At 38.9% G+C, this 20,075-nt stretch overlaps 1 protein-coding gene across 1 annotated transcript in view; it reads right to left on the reverse strand.

Annotated features, from left to right (window-relative positions):
* Positions 1-268: 268 nt before the first annotated feature.
* The window catches only part of LOC123980805, a 39,550-nt gene continuing 19,743 nt past the window's right edge, over positions 269-20,075 (reverse strand). Inside the window, exons 9-25 of the mRNA XM_046065357.1 lie at positions 19,958-20,065; positions 19,200-19,457; positions 17,298-17,441; positions 16,736-16,996; positions 16,541-16,640; positions 15,734-15,969; positions 13,221-13,478; positions 12,472-12,729; positions 7,883-8,026; positions 7,371-7,601; positions 7,180-7,279; positions 6,553-6,788; positions 2,263-2,520; positions 1,519-1,776; positions 1,281-1,286; positions 723-802; positions 269-615 (exon numbers count right to left, since the gene is read on the reverse strand). Of these exons, the coding sequence (XP_045921313.1) occupies positions 535-615; positions 723-802; positions 1,281-1,286; positions 1,519-1,776; positions 2,263-2,520; positions 6,553-6,788; positions 7,180-7,279; positions 7,371-7,601; positions 7,883-8,026; positions 12,472-12,729; positions 13,221-13,478; positions 15,734-15,969; positions 16,541-16,640; positions 16,736-16,996; positions 17,298-17,441; positions 19,200-19,457; positions 19,958-20,065 (3,017 nt within the window). The 3' untranslated portion in view covers positions 269-534. The remainder of the gene's footprint in view (positions 616-722; positions 803-1,280; positions 1,287-1,518; positions 1,777-2,262; positions 2,521-6,552; positions 6,789-7,179; positions 7,280-7,370; positions 7,602-7,882; positions 8,027-12,471; positions 12,730-13,220; positions 13,479-15,733; positions 15,970-16,540; positions 16,641-16,735; positions 16,997-17,297; positions 17,442-19,199; positions 19,458-19,957; positions 20,066-20,075) is intronic.

The following is a 20,075-nucleotide window of genomic DNA, read 5'->3' on the forward strand; positions in this document are numbered from 1 at the left end:
GAACACTTTGACTTTTCCTGAAGGCATTACATAATTAAATTTAAATGAAATGGATTGTTCAAAGTCCCCCTCCACACAAATGTGTGAGCAAATTGTTACTTTACCTGAATGTTTTAGCTTCGCTGTGCAGAATGATGTATGTGCAGAGTTTTATACTAAGACATTTTTACATTCATCTGCTGAAAAAGGTTCTCTGTGCTCACCTTGATTTTGAGTTTTAATATATGTTCAACTTTCCAAATGAAAAACATTTGCATATTTACAGCTTCTGAATTTTTTAATGCGGGAGAATTTTTAACAATGTAATAGTAGTAGAAATAGTAGCATTACATACAACAAGTTATCCTCACAGTATTAGTCTTAGAATTAAGTAGTAGTACTAGTATAAGTAAATACAAAGCAGAATAATGAGGTCAAACTACATTTCACTGAAATCTGATAAAATGTCTTTCCTATCATCAGTTTTTATCATTTGCTTCAATGAAAGCAATTCAAAACGTGGAAAGTCTAAATAACTTGCAGATCCATCCTCCTTTATTTAATCTTGTCTTTCCTGATCTCACGTCTCAACACTTTGAAGGACAACTGTGGCGACAATCCGAATTGTCTGAAGACCTTTATTTTTAAAAAACACACAAACACAACAGAAAAACAATGTAAATACTGAACAAAATAGTGTGTAAATGACAATGAAAATAAACTGTAACAGCAGTTAGTCTCACCCCCTGCAACAGACTCTGCAACTCCGAGTCTGACAGCTGAGTCGACGACTCCAATTCCATGTTTATACCAAGAACATAATCTGTTGACATAAACACACAACATGTTACATAGAACAATATAATAACCACAAATACTGTCTGACTTTTTTAGTAAAGAAATTTGATGTGTTTCTATATTTTATATATATATATATATATATATATATATATATATATATATATATATATATATATATATATATATATATATTTATTTATTTTTTCTTCCTCTACACAATACTACTTTAAAAACATCTGAAAATATTACATGTTGTGTATTATTCAATTGTAAAGCAGTGTTTACAATAATTTATTCTCAGGTTTTATATCAATATAAGGAACAACCAGACTTCTTTCTGTTTTAGCAACAGCTGAAGTAAACACATAATGAAAACAAATAGAAGGAACATGAGATTAAAAATAATACAGCTATGAAAATGATGTCAGTTACAATCAAGCTAATGCGTTCAAGGCAAAGGCTCAGACCAAATGATGAATGTAAAAAATGGATATACTTACGACGCCCTTTTGTTGAAGTATGCAGAGTGAGAGATGTTTTGGAAAGAAGAATATTTTAAAATTAATTGATCATTTATTCGTGAAAATCAGACAAGACAAACTTCAGTTGCATGAAAAATCTTTAAATGTAACAAGAAAAAAAAACTACTACTGCTGGTGAATATCATTAGTTTCCCAAATTGCAAGATGAAAATGTTATTCCAGGTTAAATACACATTAATGAAGTTAAACAACTTACCAGTGACTGCAGTAACGCTCACTCCACTGCTTCTGACGTTCTCAAACACAGAGAAGAGAGTGAATCTATATGTAATTCCAGCAGTGAGAGATGAGACTGTGTAAGTTACTGGTCCATCTCCATCTGGTGCAGCGATGTTGATCTCTGCATCATTAAACTGGAGAATAAAGCTGATGCTGTTGTTCACTTTGTTCCACTGCAGAGTGATACTGGTCTCATTTTGTGCTGTTGATTTGAAGTTTTTTGCATTTGAAGGAGCTGAGACAAAAAGACAGTGAAACATGTATTAATAAAGGACAGTCAGTAAAAGTGATGTTGTTTGTTGTTCACTCTAAGAGTTAAAGATGGTTTGTGTCCCCACAATGATAAAAACTATTGCTATCTGTCAGGAACAGAGCAAGTGAAACAATTCTTTGTATTACTGAGTATGAATGTTTTTTTCTGGATCCAGATGTCACATTCTGTAGTCATATCCATCACACTTTATATCACAACAGAGACGTACTCCACAAAAAATGAAGAATAACAACGTCACAAAATATTAAAAAAGTCATCATTATTAATGTAAAAGGATTTTACAGTGTTGGCCAAAACAATGCTGAGTTCAATTAACATGCAAAAATGTTTAGGTTGTTAAGTAGCACATTCCTTTAATGAATATTATACCCAGTAGATACGTCTTAGTTTTACACTGGTGCTCTGAAAAGCAGATACAGAGCATAGAAATAAAGTGACATATATTACCGGTAACTGCAGTAATGTTTACTCCGCTGCTTCTGACGTTCTCAAACACAGAGAAGAGAGTGAATGTGTATTTAGTTGCAGCAGTGAGAGATGAGACTGTGTGAGTTACTGGTCCATCTCCATCTGGTGCAGTGATGTTGATCTCTGCATTATTAAACTGGAGAATAAAGCTGAAGTTGTTGTTCACTTTGTTCCACTGCAGAGTGATACTGGTCTCATCTTGTCCTATTGATCTGAAGTCTTCTGTTTTTGGAGGAGCTGAGACACAAAAAGAGAAGGGAATGAATTCATCAACAAACAAGTTAGTGTGAAAAATAATTCATGCTCCATCTGGCTGTTAAAGGTTGCTCCATTTTGTTTCCTAGTGGTAAGAAAACCTAATGGTGGCTATACACGTTTGTACTAACAAGAATGTTGAGTCACATTTTATACCTAACCACATCACAGTGTGTGTTTCACAAGACATAATAAACAATATATCAAGAATTCAAAATTCATAGGATTTTAAGCGAATAGTGCTATGGGGAAATCAAGGAGTTTAATGTGTTGGCCAGTACTGAACTTGATTTGAAGTAGAGAAGCAGGACATCAGCAAAATACATTATTTTACCCAATTATTTGTTGTTTTTGACTGTTAGGGCTCCGTGGTCGAGTTAGCAACAATAAACAATAAACGTGCGGTTAGACTTTCAAAGGCCTACCTTTTAACGTTGCCATGTGAAACGGCACGTTGTTAATGGCAAATTTAAACGTCGCAATTCGGTTGGGTTTAGGAAAAGATCATGGTTAAAATAAATATGCTACATTACATACATCAGTTAACTTATGTAAGTTAAGTAACGTTATTTGCATAGCTTTCTTAACTTACGTAACCTACTTAACTTGTAATAGTTACCTATAGGCTACTGACTTTATGTACAGCTTTAAATGTAATAGTGAATATGCTTTGTGTGTTTCTCCTTCACATGTAAAAAAGAAATATCAGGTCTGCGGTGTAATCACAGATAGTTATATGTACTATCCATTATGTATTACCTATTTGTTTCATTATTGTTTTGCCACTGTATATGTTTTAATTAAAAGGAAGCAACGTTTGGGAGGAGCTCCGGAGTGAAACTGAGTGAAGCTGTCAGCGTTTAGTGGGCTCTGTGTTACAGACTTTGCCAGACAAACTCAACTAAGGAATAATGCTTTTTAGGGGATTATAGGTTGGGACTTTGGCGAGGTTGCATAAATTAACTGAAGAATATTATTGACAGCAGCGTCTCGTCACACTTCAACTGGTATCTTTTTGTTTTCTTTCTATTAATGAGGACATTTATTTCAATCCAGTCAATTTAAGTTATTTGATTTGAACTCTTGGTCTGCTGGGACATTGGGGTTTTGGGGGTTAAATGTGTGTGGGAAACTATGATGATGTTTGCAATGTTTGTTTGATGTGGCTAAGTGCGGGCGAGACTCCAGCAACGAACACCTGTGTGCTGCTCGTTGTGGCCTAATCTTGATTTATCCCTAATAGACATGGTTAAAACCATAATGTGGACATTCTTTAATGCGCATTTTTATCAAGAGTAGGCCTATATAGAGGCAGTTTGAGTGTTTCTATTTGGTTTATTTAGGGTTTGTTTAATTAAATTGAGCAGGCCGCTTAGTCACCTTTGCAGGAATCAGACCTTGTAATTTATATGTTGTAGGCTACTTTTCCATTGCTGTTTTTATGTAAGGCAAATTGTTTCAAACATTTAACATTTAATGTAGACTTTTTGTTTCATACGGGAAAAAAAGACTCCTGGTCTCCTGGTTGAAAGTCTGGTTTCTGATTCTTCCATCCACCCCATCCACTTCTTCTCGGTTAAATATCATAGGCTATACCTACCTTTACCTTTCAAATGTGACGCTACAGGGCTTCCTCCAGTGCGTTGAACAATGACGCTATGGAGACCCCCAGTGCGTTACAAACTGATGACCAAGCCAAGTGTAAGATGTAGAGACAAGAGTAATAGCCCGACTCATTTGTGAAAAAATGGGTAATTTGGCTACAAGTCTGTTATGGACATTATAATTTATCTTTGATCTAATTCCAGCCCTGTAGACTAATTAGCAGTTTCTGTTTGCAGCATATGTGTGTGTATGGACACTGATGCCTGAATAGAGCGCCCTGTGTGACCGGGATAAAGCACAAGTGGACCTCTGGCTCTGAGGGAGACAAGCCTGCTTTTAATTTTTCGGGCCCACAAAGTCATCTTAACTGAGTAAATTATTGTCGTTATTAAGTTACCCTCTGATATTTGCAATTTAATTTAATTTCAGTAACTTACCCGCTGAAATTGCAGTTTTACAGTTTCTGAAGAAAAGGAACTGTTGTATATTTTGGTTTGTTAAGATAACTTATGGAACATCAAATAGAAGGTGACTTCTAGGTGATTTCATTATATTTATTTTGTTTTAAAAACATTGGTGAATAAATACTGTCATTTATATTTATATGACCCCTTTATCAGTGTAATATATAGCTATAAACGTGGCTTGAAGCAGAGGGTTTGCAGTTGTAAAAGGTTAAATCACACATCTGCACTATCCTATGTAAAGTTTATATGGTTTTTAATTAAGTGTTTTAAAGTACAAAATGTTTAAAAGCAGCACAACAGATACTTTAGGGTGTAGATTACAGAAAAGAACCCAGGGCGCTGTATCTCCTGCTAGTTAATACTGAAGCGCTACACACTGACAAGATTGTTTATTCATCAGCTGTTTGATGCAACACTTATAATGTACTTTTCTGCATCATGTTTACATAATCACTGAGATGATCGCTGATGTTGTAGTACTCGAGACTGGTCTTAAGACCACTTTTTAATGGTCTCATACTCATTTGTACTCGGTCTTGTCTCTGTCATTGATAACTCGGGATATTATTTCAAGCCCAGTCAAGACCATAACTTTGGGAATATCAATAAATTGCTTTTGCATTGTCTGATTAACTTGTTAACATACTATGCATCCATTGCATAGTAATGCAACCATTAACCCTAATTAAAAAAGTGTTGTTACTGTTAATGGCTGTCACCCCTCCCCGACCCCCTTCCACACGCACTACAAGAAAGTGAAAGGAAAGACAAAGATAATGATCTTTCAGAAACAATTCAGAAATCAGGTTGCACACAATTTCTATTTAGACACAACTAAATTACAACATACAAAAAACTGATTTTGGTTGATTGTATGATGCTTTGGCAATATTGTTGGTATACATTCATGCCAATAAAGCTAATTTGAATTAAATTGAATTGAAGCGGGGAGAAAGGAGAAGCTGTGGCTGTCTGGGAGCAGGAGCATATGTTAGCAAAATCTTCTTGATTACACTTAGCTATCTAAACTATAAAGAATTAATCTGTCAAACAGTGTCCAGAAGAAAAGTGATCCACTGTTCTGCTTCAAGTGTTCTGACCATAAACAATAGTTTAAAACCACATTTGCCATCTGCCTTTAAATTTGAAAGAAATAATGATTTGACATATATTGTGTTAATTAATTAATTAATTGTGTGTCATGTAATGTGGGGAACTGGTCTTAGTCTTGACTCAGTTTCGCCCTCCCTTGGTCTTGGTCTTGACTTGGTCTCAGCTCCTGAAAGTGTTTGGTCTTGTCTCAGTCTCGATATACCCAGATCTTAGTCTTGACTTGGTCTCGGTTTGGGTCTTGACTACAGACCTAATGATCGCTATTTCCAATGATCACCACCATCACTTGTATATTAGTTGATAGATTTACTTTTGTACAGTATGTTTAATCTACTGCATACTTGCTCAGTTTCAACAGAATTATACTGATGACAAACATTTAATTAAGCTATAGATGGTTGATGTTTGATGGTATTTGTTGTTTTTCCTTGTTTTGAAACATTCATTTCAATTGCAGATTTCTGTAATGAGAGTCTTCATTTTATATGGCTTGATTTTGGTGGCTTTGCATCTTGTGAGAACATTTTATACATAGCAAACATTCATCTTACAGACAAATAAGTCATTTCTTTAGTAATGTACCTTAAATACTGTGCTACTAGATTTCCACGTGTTTATCTGCTGTATATAAGTTTCTGAACAGCATTTAGCAGAAGAACAATCTACAATCTTCTGCTTTAACAGACATGCCAATGTACACAAATCTAAATTCAGTGTGAATCCGAACTACAAGGTACAATATATAATTGGTACTATGCTGTATAACTCAATAGATTAAATACAACAATGAATCTCTAAACAGTATGTGAGTAGAAATAAGATACATTACTTGTTGAGTAACAGATGAACGGGAAAGAGAGGGAGCAGTTATCATCTGACCACAGTCCTGAGTTTCTGAACACTGTGGTGACACACTGCCCTGTGCTGTCTGGTTGCCCATAGGCCCAGTTTTGAAACAGAGAGGTGCTCCCATCAGACCACAGCTGTTCCAAGAGCAGACCGATCCACACATCGTCCCCAGCTGCCAGCTTTGTGATGGCGTTATTTTCTGCCCTATTACGTATACTGTGAGAGAAACAGTAGCATATACACATCAAGGGTGAGTTGAATGTAACTGAAGAGGTGAAAATTCTTCAGACAATGATGATAATGATCATCATCATACAATGTGACTGAGGTCAAAGTGCCTCACATAAAACTAGGGATGAAAAATATTTAACTCATTGCATTAAAATTTATATTACTAAATAGACAGACAGGAAGAGAATGATTCAAATGATACAAAGGGTCAAATAAAACAGTGTTGACAGATTTTTCAATCCATTTGGAATTCCTATCATCTGTCATAATACTGAAGAAACTGAATTTCATCAACAGAACAGATAGTAGTTGTTAAGTAGTTGCTTCAGTACTGAACTATTGTATGTGTTGGAGTCTTCATCAGTGCACACTGTACCTGGCTAGATCGACGTAATTCTCCCTGCAGTATCTCTGAGCTTCGGCCCACTTCAAAGGAGTGTTGACTTTTACAAAGGATGATGTTCCATTTACTAAACCTGGAAATATATTGATGAAGAGAAGTTATTAACAATGTGCTATGCAGAAATTCTATTAAGCTTTCTGTTCTTATACTATAAGAAAACTCACCGTTGTAGCACACAGAGTAGAACTGGATGTTGCAATTAATGTCCAACCACTTTCCATTGTAGTTAAAGTAATAGTTATAGTTTTGAAGTATCACACAGTACTGTCGTTCATTAGGATTGTAGGGATGTCCTGGAGCCCAGTTTCTAAACTCTGTCTCTCCTTCACCATAGAAACGGCTGTCACTCAGGGACCATCTCCAGTTGTCGCCATAGAGACCTATCCAAGCCTTGCCTGTTCAAACAGATGTTCATTATATAACAGCTGGAATTAAAATTACCGAAAATGTAAATAACTTTGATGAAAATCCCTTATCTTATGTGCCTCCTCTATTTTTCACAAAGGGTCTTTGTTGTTCTTTCACGTTCCATAATATATTTTATGCTTTCATCTAATCAAAATAACCTTATCAAAAACTTAGTTGTTGCCTGGCTGTTGTGCATGCATATCATTATACATCAGTATTTAGACATTATGTTTATGTTTTGTATATAATTCCAATATTGAGAACTCGCCTGTGTAGCTTGGTGTGGTCCTGAGTACAGCATTGGCGTCAATTGGGGTTCTTACGGTGGCCAGGTCAGTGTAGACCCGTCTGCAGAAGCTCTGAGCTTCAGTCCAGTTCAGAGGCGTAGCCTCAAAGTAGTATTGACGAGTTCCTAAAACAAACCATATTCAATTTTTTATTGCTTACTTTTTTATAAAGAATGTAGACTCTTCTGCAGTGAACATTAAGAGGCACTTTGCATCGCGTAGTCATACTGTACTGTAGGGTTTTACAAAACATTTTACTCTGATGAGATTTTTGTATGCTAATAGAATTCACTGTATCATGACTACGGAGCATGGAAACAATTCGTGCTCTGTGCCGTGCTGTATTTAATGTTTAATGCCTTCACACTTTGTCTATCAGCTTGAGTCAGATCAAGTTTCAGCCTGCCTCAGTAAACTGGTCTTCACTGTTTACCACTGACAATAAAAAAAGAAACGGTTCAACCACTGACATTTCTTTTTCATTTTAAGCATCTTTTGTCTCATAACTTGTACTCTTTGTCTCAGTCTGTCACAAAAATACACAGTCTATATGCAGTACTGAGTCAAAGACGTTTTAGGAATATGTTTTGATTACATGGAAAGAAGAATATTCTAAGACATATTGATGTTGCGGTGGCAGCCCGGCTGACGGTGAGTGTCCGTTGCCCTTTTTTCTTTTTTTACTTCCTCTCGCATTTCTGTTTTCTCCCCCGTGTCTCCTCGCCTCTCCCTCTGTGTGTGTGCTCTCTCCCTCTCCGCCCTGGAGCCCGGCTGATGACCCGCACCTGTGTCTCATCAATCAGTATTTCTACCCCGGTTCTCCACTCCATCTTCGCTTGATCGTCGTCGCTCCAGTCCTGGTACCACTGCTTCGTTCAAAGCTCTCCTGTTTCTTGTTCCCTAACCTGTTGTCTCCCGAGACTAACCCTGTTATTTCTTTCTCCCCGCCAGGTCCACTCACCTCCGCCATCCAGTCAGTCAGCCGGGCTCGCCTACCTGCCTTCTCCCCTCGCCTCGCCTCCGCGGCGTCCACCCGGCTTCCCTCCACGCTCCTCACCTCCCTCGCCTCGGACTCCAGCCCTCTCTCAGTCACCTCGCTCGAGCCTTGCCAGCCCCGCCTGCTCCTTGGTCCTCCGTGCCCTCGTCTGCTGGCGTCCTGCTCACCTCATCCCACCTCCCGACTCCCCTCGTCCCTTTTTTCCCCCCTCAATAAACCTCTTTTGGTGATCTGACAAGCGCTACGTTTGGGTCCGTTCTGTCCACATCCGTAACAATTGATAATTTGTCAATTTATTTTGAAAATAAGACAACCTTGAGTTCCATAATACACTTAACAAAATTATAAACGTAACACTTTTGTTTTTGCCCCCATTCATCATGAGCTGAACTCAAATAGTGTTCACAAATCTGTCTAAATCTATGTTAGTAAGCACTTCTCCTTTGCTGAGATAATCCATCCACCTCACAGGTGTGGCATTTCAAGATGCTGATCAGATAACATGGGATTTGCACGGGTGTGCCTTAGTCTGGAAACAATAAAAGACCATTCGAAAATGTGCAGTTTTACTGTATTGGGGGGGTTAGGGTTACGTATCTGTCAGTCAGTATATACCAGTAAGTATCTGGTGTGACCACCATTTGCCTCATGCAGTGCACATCTCTTTTGCATAGAGTTGATCAGGTTGTTGATTGTGGCCTGATGAATGTTGGTCCACTCCTCTTCAATGGCTGTGCGAAGTTGCTGCGTAAGATGCAGGACCTGGAACATGCTTTCATATACACCGATACAGAGCATCCTAAACATGCTCAATGGGTGACATGTCCGGTGAGTTTGCTGGTCTTGCAAGAACTGGAATGTTTTCAGCTTCCAGGAATTGTGTCCAGATCCTTGCAACATGGGGCCGCGCATGATCATGCTGCAACATGAGGCGATGTTCGTGGATGAATTGTCTGCCATCTGCCCTGTACAATGAAAACCGGAATTCATCCGTGAAGAGAAGACCTTTCCAATGTGCCAGATGCCATCGAATTTGAGCATTTGCCCACTCAGGTCAGTTACGACTACAAACTGCAGTCAGGTCAAGACCCCAATGAATTAGCGAGTGTGACGAGCATGCAGATGAGCATCCCTGAGACAGTTCCTGAGACTTTGTGCTGTAATTCTTTGGTTGTGCAAACCGATTGTTGCAGCAGCTGTCCGGGTGGCTGGTCTCAGACAATCTTGGAGGTGAAGATGCTGGACATGGAGGTCCTGGGTTGGTGTAGTTACACGTAGTCTGCGGTTGGGGGCCGGTTGGATGTACTGCCAAATTCTCTGATACGCCTGTGGGAACAGCTTATGGGAGAGAAATGAACATTCAATTCAAGGGCAACTGGTCTGGTGGACATTCCTGCAGTCAGCATGCCAATTGCACACTCCCTCAAAACTTGCAACATCTGCGGCATTCTGCTGTTTGATGGAACTGCACATTTTTATTGTGGCCAGCCTAAAGCTGAAGATACACGGAGCAACTTTTAGAGCAATTGTGCTGGGCAACGTTGCCGTCAGTGGTAATGAGTAAAGATTACTACCGTAATCCCCTTCCCCCACCACTCCACCACCCGCCCCGCACCGCCGCTATCGGTTCAAAACATAGTCGGACTTGCCTCCAGTAACATTGCTCAAAAAGTTGCCCTGTGTATCATCAACTTCAGGCACACCTGAGCAATACCCATGCTATCTGTTTAGCATCTTGATATGCCACACCTGTGAGGTGGATGGATTATCTCAGCAAAGGAGAGGTGCTTGTCACTTCTATTCAAAATTATCCAACTAAATTTTTCAAATCAAGACAACAAAAGGATTTTTAATTACTGGAGATTAAACTGTTCACTATGATGTCATAGGAATATACTGAAGATATGAAAAACCTTATTCAACAGTTCATTTTTAATTTCTAATAATGACAACAATCTAACACAGTAGCAACACAAAGGACGCTAACCTTAGCTGCTAGCATGGCCGATGTTCACAGCAGTAGGGTTAGCCGGTCAACACAATTGCTGACTTACGTTTAGGAACACACCCATGTGATGGTTAGGGTTAGGGTAAGGGGCTTTAGGAAGCTGTCAACGCCTTTTATACGCAACCTAGCCAGCTAATAGCGCTTCTGGTCTAGACAGGGCATTTCATACAGATGCGCCCAGGGGCTTCTCATACGCCAAAGGGTACCTTTTGCATCAAATACTATGATCAAATAATGCTTTGTCAGCCTTTCTGACGCGCTGAAATGAAAACAACACATGAGTAATTATGAATAGGCACATCTGTGGTAAACTTTTGTGCATGTGCAGGTAGGGATCCGGCAGCAGCACAGATCTGGTATCTACAGTGCTCACTAACACAGATTTGTCAACAATATTTGAGAGAAATAGGCCTTTTGTGTACATAGAGAAAGTCTTAGATCTTTGAGTTCAGCTCTTGATGAATGGAATGAATTTATAAATTTTCTTCTGTATATGTCATAACTGAAAATGAAAAGAAACACATATTTGATTTATAGAAAAAGAAAATAAGTTACAGTTATGTTAACAATGTCTGTTTGAAAAAAACAAGAAACAAAGACTACATTAAAGCTGTAAGCGCGTTGGGCAGGCCCTCGCACGTGAAGCGCGTTGAGGTGTGATGCGGCCGCGTTGCAGATTCTGGAGCTCTGCTGGTGTGGCTGTGAATTTGCCATGTGCTTTGGACGTTGCAAAGGTGTTCATCTTCACTTCCTGTGTCCCCTTTGTGGCGCTACATAGCACTTTGCACTACGACTATAACTGAAGATTTAGATGTGTTTGGGGCGGGACTGTTATCAAGCACGTAAAGTGTGGTGCAGATGTACACTGAAGTTACAACAACTTCCTCTTTCATGGTGAATCATTGATTTTGGACGCCACGCCACGTGCATGCCGTGTCACTGAAACTCATCATTTGTACAACTTTTAATTGTCAATGGCTTTAGAGTAGACTTCGCTGTCTACTCTAAAGCCAATGGGTTTAGACTGCACAGCAAAAATCTGTAGTCGGTCGGACTAAATTTCTAAGAGGAGTTTATTAAAGTACTGAGTGTGTAAATCGCTAAAAATGACCATTTGAAAATGGCCGACTTTCTGTTGGGTGTCGGGCATCGCTCCAAGAGGCTTTTTTGTATGTCTGGACCTGATACATGTGCCATAGAAATTTCTATTTCTGGGCTGCTCTGCAGGTGGCGCTAGCGAGCCATTTTGCCAAGCCCATTTTTCGCCACATCTGAATTATGTGCAAAGTTTGATGAGTATGTTTAGGCCCCCAAAGTTGAGGTTACTTTGAAGAAAAAGAAATTATAACAATAATCCCTTCAGTTTCAATAGAGACCTCGCGTGGTTCGTGCTCGGGCCCTAATGAAGTTAACTTAACTAATGAAGAATTTGAAACATTTTCAAATGTAACAGGGAAAAACTACTACTGCTGGAAATTACAACTAACTGTCCAGGAGCTTCCCAAGTTGCAAGATGAAAATGTTATTCCTGGTTAAATACACATTAAAGAAGTTAAACAACTTACCAGTGGCTGCAGTAATGCTCACTCCACTGCTTCTGGCGTTCACAAACACAGAGAAGAGAGTGAATGTGTATGTAGTTCCAGCATTGAGAGATGAGACTGTGTGAGTTACTGGTCCATCTCCATCTGGTGCAGTGATGTCGACCTCTGCACCATTAAACTGGAGAATAAAGCTGATGTTGTTGTTCACTTTGTTCCACTGCAGAGTGATACTGGTCTCATTTTGTGCTGTAGATTTGAAGTTTCTTGCGTTTGAAGGAGCTGAGACAAAAAGAGCAGTGAAAATGGATTAACAAATGATTGTCAATAAAAGTGATAATGTTCCCTTTCACAACTAAATTGTGTTCATTTTGTGTCCCCACACTGATAGAAATGAATGCTGTCTGTCAGGGACAGAGTGAGTGAAACAATTTTTTTATTACTAAGAATGTTTTTTTTCTAGATCCAGATGTCACATTCTGTAGTCATATCCATCAGACTTTATTTGACAACAGATGTACTCCACGATAAATAGGTAATCACAATGTAACAAAAGTTTAAAAAGTAATTATTCTTAAAGTAAAAGGATTTTACAGTGTTGGCCAAAACAATGCTGAGTTAAATTAACATGCAATGCATGTTGTTAAGTAGCACATTCCTTTAATGAATATTATACCCAGTAGATACGTCTTAGTTTTACACTGGTGCTCTGAAAAGCAGATGATGGCTCGCTAAGCAGATACAGAGCATAGAAATAAAGTGACATTTATTACCGGTAACTGCAGTAATGTTTACTCCACTGCTTCTGGCGTTTTCAATCACAGAGAAGAGAGTGAATGTGTATTCAGTTCCAGCAGTGAGAGATGAGACTGTGTAAGTTACTGGTCCATCTCCATCTGGTGCAGTGATGTTGATCTCTGCATCATTAAACTGGAGAATAAAGCTGAAGTTGTTGTTCACTTTATTCCACTGCAGAGTGATACTGGTCTCATCCTGTCCTATTGATCTGAAGTCTTCTGTTTTTGGAAGAGCTGGAAGACAGAAGAAGAGAAGGGAATGAATTTATCAACAAACAGGTTTGCGTGAAAAATATTCATGCTCCAAACCTTATGGTGGCTATGAGCGATACAATCATTTAAGACCCACGTTTCCACGTGTCACATCATAGCGTGGCTAACGTTCCTACAGGGCAACATGTGGCTACACATGTCCCATCTAGGACATGTGTAGCCCACCATGGGGCTGCTGGCCCATCAGCCCCAATGGGCTCTTCAGGCTGCTCCCCCAAGATGCAGTCACCCGCAGTAAGCTCCGCTGCGCATGCAGACACAGTCAGTTGTTGAGCTGCTGTTGTCCCTTTCTCATATTATCATAATTGAAAAGCATTCACATCAGAAAAACACAAGAGCCCATCCCCGTCCTCTGCTTCTCTGTGGCCACCTCACCTCTCACCCAGCAGTCAGTGTTAGTGGAGGTTTTTCACTGTGGCATGAGTCTGACACAGAGAATGAGCTCCTGGAGTTTTTCACTCAATCTCTGCCGCAGCCTATTTCAGATCAGCCCTCCCATGTCCCTCCCTCCTCACACATCAGACCTGACGTACTGGAAATCCCCTCACATTCTTTCAGTGGGGGTTCCCTTTGGGAGAGTGACGTCGCATGTCACAGTTTACACGGACACATCTCATGTGGTAGGAGGGAAATGGCCACAGCCTCCATCTCTCCACATAAACTGCCTGGAGCTGTCCATAGTGCTGAAAGCGCGGAAACACTTTGCTCCACTGCTGAGAAACAAACATGTCATGGTGAGAACAGACAACACAACAGACGGCCGCTGCTTTCATAAATCGTCAGGGCGGCGTCCACTTAGCTTGGCTGCTGGAGATATCCAGGAGCCAGCTGCTGTAGGCCCACAAGAATGCGCTCTATCAAAGCTCTGTCCATTACCGGTGTTCAGAACAAGACTGTGGACCTCATGTGACGCGAACGAGTAGAAACTGAATTTCACTCTTAATCAGACTCTTGGGGACATATTTGGTGACGCAGAGATATGTTTGCCTTATGAGAAAACGTTTCCCTATTTCCTTCATAACTTTAATTCTGGTGGCACCAGAATGCACAAGCGGAGGATTGTGCGCCACTGCCTGCTTTGTTTACGATTTTATTAGGCTCTGATTGGCCAACGTGGCTTTAGGTTTAATGTTACAATATGTATAAGCACAGGCGGAAGTCTCTCCCAATGAGCCGTGCCACTCTGACACCTGAAGTTCCACTGAAGAGCTGAAGAGCTGGTCGGATGTTGAAGCAGTTGCGACACTGCTATTTAGGCATTCTACTGGTCGGCTATGTGCGCAGTGCACAGTATTGGGAGTAACGCGTCACAAAAGTAACGCAATTAAAGTAATTATTGCTTTTTGCTGTAACGCAGTAATATAACGCATTACAAAAAAAGAAAAATTGGTAATATTACACAATCTCAGCAATGGGTGTTACAAGGCATTTTAACCCAAAATTAATGGGTGTTTTGTTTTTTTAATAATTCCCCAACACCAAGAAACATTTTGGAACCAGAAAAACAAATCCATGAGTAAAAGAGCATTATTTCCTGTTGCAGGAATCTGATGGTCGAGATTGTAGGCAGGGTGCAAACTACAGGGGAGCTCGGCTCCTCTTAACAAGATGGTAACTCTCCTGATGGATCATGCATAAATAGATTTCTATAGGCTATGTGCTTTTACAAATTACTTTCATGATTAGAGAGGCTCCTGATCCTTTCGGAGTGTCGGGTTCAAATAATCAATGACGTTATGCTGCTGTACCTTGTGTGTTTATGGGGAAATGATTCATCATATTTCACCTATTTTGCCTCCATTTTCTTGTTCTGAAATATTAATTATAAAAGCAGATTTCTGTAATGAGAGTATTCATTTCATATTTGACTGGATTTTGGAGGTTTTCTGTCTGATGAGAACACATTTGAACATAGCAAATATTCACCTTACAGACAGGAAAGTCATTTCTTTAACAATGTACTTGTTAAATACTGTGCTGCTTACAACATGATCACTAGATTTCACAGGTTTATCTACTGTATATAACCTTCTGAACAGCATTTAGCAGAAGAAGAGTAAAATATAGAACATTCTTGTGTAAACAGACGTGTACACAAATCTAAATTTAGAGTGAATCTAATGTTAAAGGTACGATATTTAATTGCTAACATATAACTAAACTTAATGCAACAATGAATCTCTATACAGTATGTAAGTAGAAATAAAATGCATTACTTGTTGAGTAACAGATGAACGGGAAAGTGAGGGAGCAGTTATTATCTGACCAGCGACCAGAGTTTCTGAAAGCTGTGGTGACACACTGCTCTGCACTGTCTGGTTGCCCACTGGCCCAGTTTTGAAACTGAGAGGTGCTCCCATCAGACCACAGTTGTTCCAAGTACAGACCGATCCACACAGAGTCCCCAACTGTCAGCTTTGCGATGACGTTATTTTCTGCCCGATTTCGTATACTGCAAGAGAAATAGGAACATCTTGAATTGAGTTTAACAGAAAAGGTAAACATAAGAGAAAGAAGAAAGTCAGACACTGCAGTGCATTGTTAGTGATTGTTGCGAAATATAATATTGTAGCTAATGTGATTATTTAAGGATGTGATAACAGGACAATGTAACTGTTGATTGACATCTTATCATCAGTGTAACATAATCACCTTCAAACTAAGGTATGTTCTATTACTAATAAGACGTAATCATCATCATCAACATCATTTTCATCATCAGTATAAACTATGTGACTGAGGTGCAAGTGCTTCACAGTCATAAAACTAGGGTTGAAAAAGATATGACTCATTACTGTTAAAAAATTATATTACTAAATAGACAGACAGGAAGAGAATGATTCAAATGATAGAAAGGATCAAATAAAACAGTTGGCAGATTTCCAATCCATTTGGGATTTCTATCATCTGTCACAATACTGAATAAGCCGAGTTTCATCAACAGAACAGATAGTAGTTGTTAAGTAGTTGGTTCAGTACTGAACTATTGTATGTGTTGGAGTCTTCATCAGTGCACACTGTACCTGGCTAGATCGACGTAATTCTCCCTGCAGTAGCTCTGAGCTTCAGTCCAATTCAAAGGAGTGTTGACTTTTACAAAGGATGATGTGCCATTTACTGAACCTGGAAATATATTGATGTAGAGAAGTTATTAACAATGTGCTATGAAGAAGATCTATTTAGCTTCTTGTTAATTCTTATGCTATAAAAAAACTCACCGTTGTAGCACACAAATCTTCGTTGGTTGTTGCATGTATAGTCCCACCACTTTCCATTGTAGTCCAAGTAATAGTAATAGTAATTGAAATAGTAATCGTTATTGTAAGAGCTTTGAAGCACCACACAGTATTGTTGTCCGTAAGGATTGTAGGGATGTCCAGGAGCCCAGTTTCTAAACTCTGTCTCTCCTTCATCGTAGAAGCTGCTGTCATTCAGGGACCATCTCCAGCTGTCGCCATAGAGACCTATCCAAGCCTTGCCTGTTCAAACAGATGTTCATTATATAACAGCTGGAATTAAAATAGTTGCTGAATTGACTTAAATTGTAGATGAATAAACTGAACATCCCTTAAATTATGTGTCACATAATTCATAGTTCTATTTTTCATCAAGGGTCTTTGTTGTTCTTTCACATTCCATAATATATTTTATAGTGTTATCAAATCAAAATAAGCTTTGCAAAAACTTGGTTGTTGCCTGGCTGTTGTATATATATATAATTATACATTAGTATATATACACACATTATGTTTATGTTCTGTATATGTTTCCAATACTTGCCTGTGTAGCTTGGTGTGGTCCTGAATACAGCATTGGCTTCAATTGGGGTTCTTACGGTGGCCAGGTCAGTGTAGACCCGTCTGCAGAAGCTCTGAGCTTCAGTCCAGTTCAGTGGCGTAGCCTCAAAGTAAAACTGACGAGTTCCTAAAACAAAGCATATTCAGTTTTTCATTACTTACTTTTATATAAAGCATGTAGAATCTTTTACAGTGAACATGAAGAGGCACTATGTATCAGGTATTTCAGCTGTACTGTGGGGTTTTACAATACACTTTCCTCGTTGGTAAAATTTTTGTATGCTAGCAGAAATCACTGTATCATGACTACAGAGCAGGTAAAACAATTAGTGCTCTATGCCGTGCTGGATTTAATGTCAGATCAAGTTTCAGTCTGCCTCAGTAAACTGGTCTTCACTGTTTAACACTCACAATAAAAAAAGAACCTGTTCAACTACTGACATTTTTTTGGTCTTATGTTGTACTCTTTGTCTCAGTTTATCACAGAAATACACGCTGTATATGCAGTACTGAGTCAGAGATGTTTAAGTAAGATGGTGTTTATGGTGTTATATGGAAAGATGAACATTTTAAGTTGTATTGATAACTGGTTAATACTGCTTGAAAATCTAACAGACAATCTTCAGTTTCATCTTGTCACAACTGAAATAAAAATAATGATAATTTAAAGTTATGTTTACAGGTACTCCCAGAAACACAGCAACATGAAGTCAACATGAAGTGAACTTAATTACATGAACAGGTCATTACAGAATATTATGTTATACAAGTGTTTATTTTTGTAATTTCCCATGGTTTGTGTAACAGTGCACCACTTATTATCCCAGGTTGTTTGTGTTTAGGTTACAAGTTTGACCAGTATACAGGACAATTGCTTGGGGAAGGGCCCTTCTTCTTCTCCTTCTTCAGATTGCATTGTTTTCGCCCGAGCTTATTTCAAGCCCCCAAAAGAATCAGATTAAGATTGGGTTCAAGTTCCTCGAGCCTTGGTTAGTGTGTTATAGCGGAGTAACAGACTTGGACTGAAAGAGCGTTTGTGCTGAAACTACTGTTGGACATGAGGTTCTGAGTGGAGAATGACTGATGAAAGGTAACGTGATGCTTTGAAGCAATTCCGGGCAAAAACAAAAGTGTTGCGTTTATAATTTTGTTCAGTGCATATTTGAATGAGAGACGAGTGAATTAGTTTAGTGACCAAATGAGTTGTGGGAAACAAATTTAAGGTAATTTTTTGATACTTGTGTTGAAAGTGAACAACGGAAAATGATTTTGTTAACTTTGGATCGATAACCTGATTTGAAAGATCTCAGCTTTTTCCTTTAGTAGTGAGTCGCAAACCTCCTCCAAAAACGACAGTCACAAGTATAAAACAAGTAAGGTGCCTGTTTAAACAAGTCACTTAACTACGCTAAAGACACAAAAAGAGGAAAAGAGAAGCTGCATGTCCAGCCAATCAAACCAACTGCAACTGAGTAAAAGTAAAATCAGCTGATCTTGATGGCACAATAGAGCAAATGAAGCACCATGAGTGAACCAGCTGGATAGACAGCTTCACTGCTTCATAAAGCTTCATCTCGCAATAACTACTCTGATGCCCACCTCATTTCCTACAACGCTCTTTACAGATGGATGACATCAGTGGGCCAAACCAAATCGAGGGTTTTCATTTGCTATAGTAATGTTTCTTTGAATTGCATTTCAGTTGTTCTAAGTAAATATGGAAAAATCCTCCTTAGTGCCCTGTAGACCCGTGTTTGAATCCGGGTAGGGAGACATTTCTCGCCCTTCACTACACAGGGAAAAAACTACTCCGGTAGCTTCCCAAGTTGCAAGATGAAAATGTTTTTCCCGGTTAACTACACATTAATAAAGTCAAACATCTTACCAGTAACTGCAGTAATGCTCACTCCACTGCTTCTGGCGTTCTCAAACACAGAGAAGAGAGTGAATGTGTATGTAGTTCCAGCAGTGAGAGATGAGACTGTGTGAGTTACTGGTCCATCTCCATCTGGTGCAGTGATGCTGATCTCTGTACCATTAAACAGGAGAATAAAGCTGATGTTGTTGTTCACTTTGTTCCACTGCAGAGTGATACTGGTCTCATCTCGTCCTATTGATCTGAAGTTTTCAGTTTTTGAAGGAGCTGAGACAAAAAGAGCAGTGAAATATAATAACTAACTGTACATAAAAGTGATAATGTTCCCATTGACTATTAAAGATGAATCATTTTGTATCTCCGCATAAATACAAACTAATGCTGTCTGTCAGGAACAGAGCAAGTGAAACAATTCTTTGTATTACTAAGTATGAATGTTTTTTTCTGGATCCAGATGTCACATTCTGTAGTCATATCCATCACACTTAATATCACAACAGAGATGTACTCTATGATAAAAGTAGTATCACAACATCACAAAGGTTTTAAAAAGAAATCATTCTTAATGTAAAAAATATTTTACAGTGTTGGCCAAAACAATGCTGAGTTAAATTAACATGCAATAAAGTGCATGTTGTTAAGTAGCACATTCCTTTAATGAATATTATACCCAGTAGATACGTCTTAGTTTTACACTGGTGCTCTGAAAAGCAGATGATGGCTCGCTAAGCAGATACAGAGCATAGAAATAAAGTGACATATATTACCGGTAACTGCAGTAATGTTCACTCCACTGCTTCTGACGTTTTCAATCACAGAGAAGAGAGTGAATGTGTATTCAGTTGCAGCAGTGAGAGATGAGACTGTGTGAGTTACTGGTCCATC

The sequence above is a fragment of the Micropterus dolomieu genome, linkage group LG12 (genome assembly GCF_021292245.1).
Source record: "Micropterus dolomieu isolate WLL.071019.BEF.003 ecotype Adirondacks linkage group LG12, ASM2129224v1, whole genome shotgun sequence".
In the NCBI taxonomy this organism is placed as follows: domain Eukaryota; kingdom Metazoa; phylum Chordata; class Actinopteri; order Centrarchiformes; family Centrarchidae; genus Micropterus; species Micropterus dolomieu.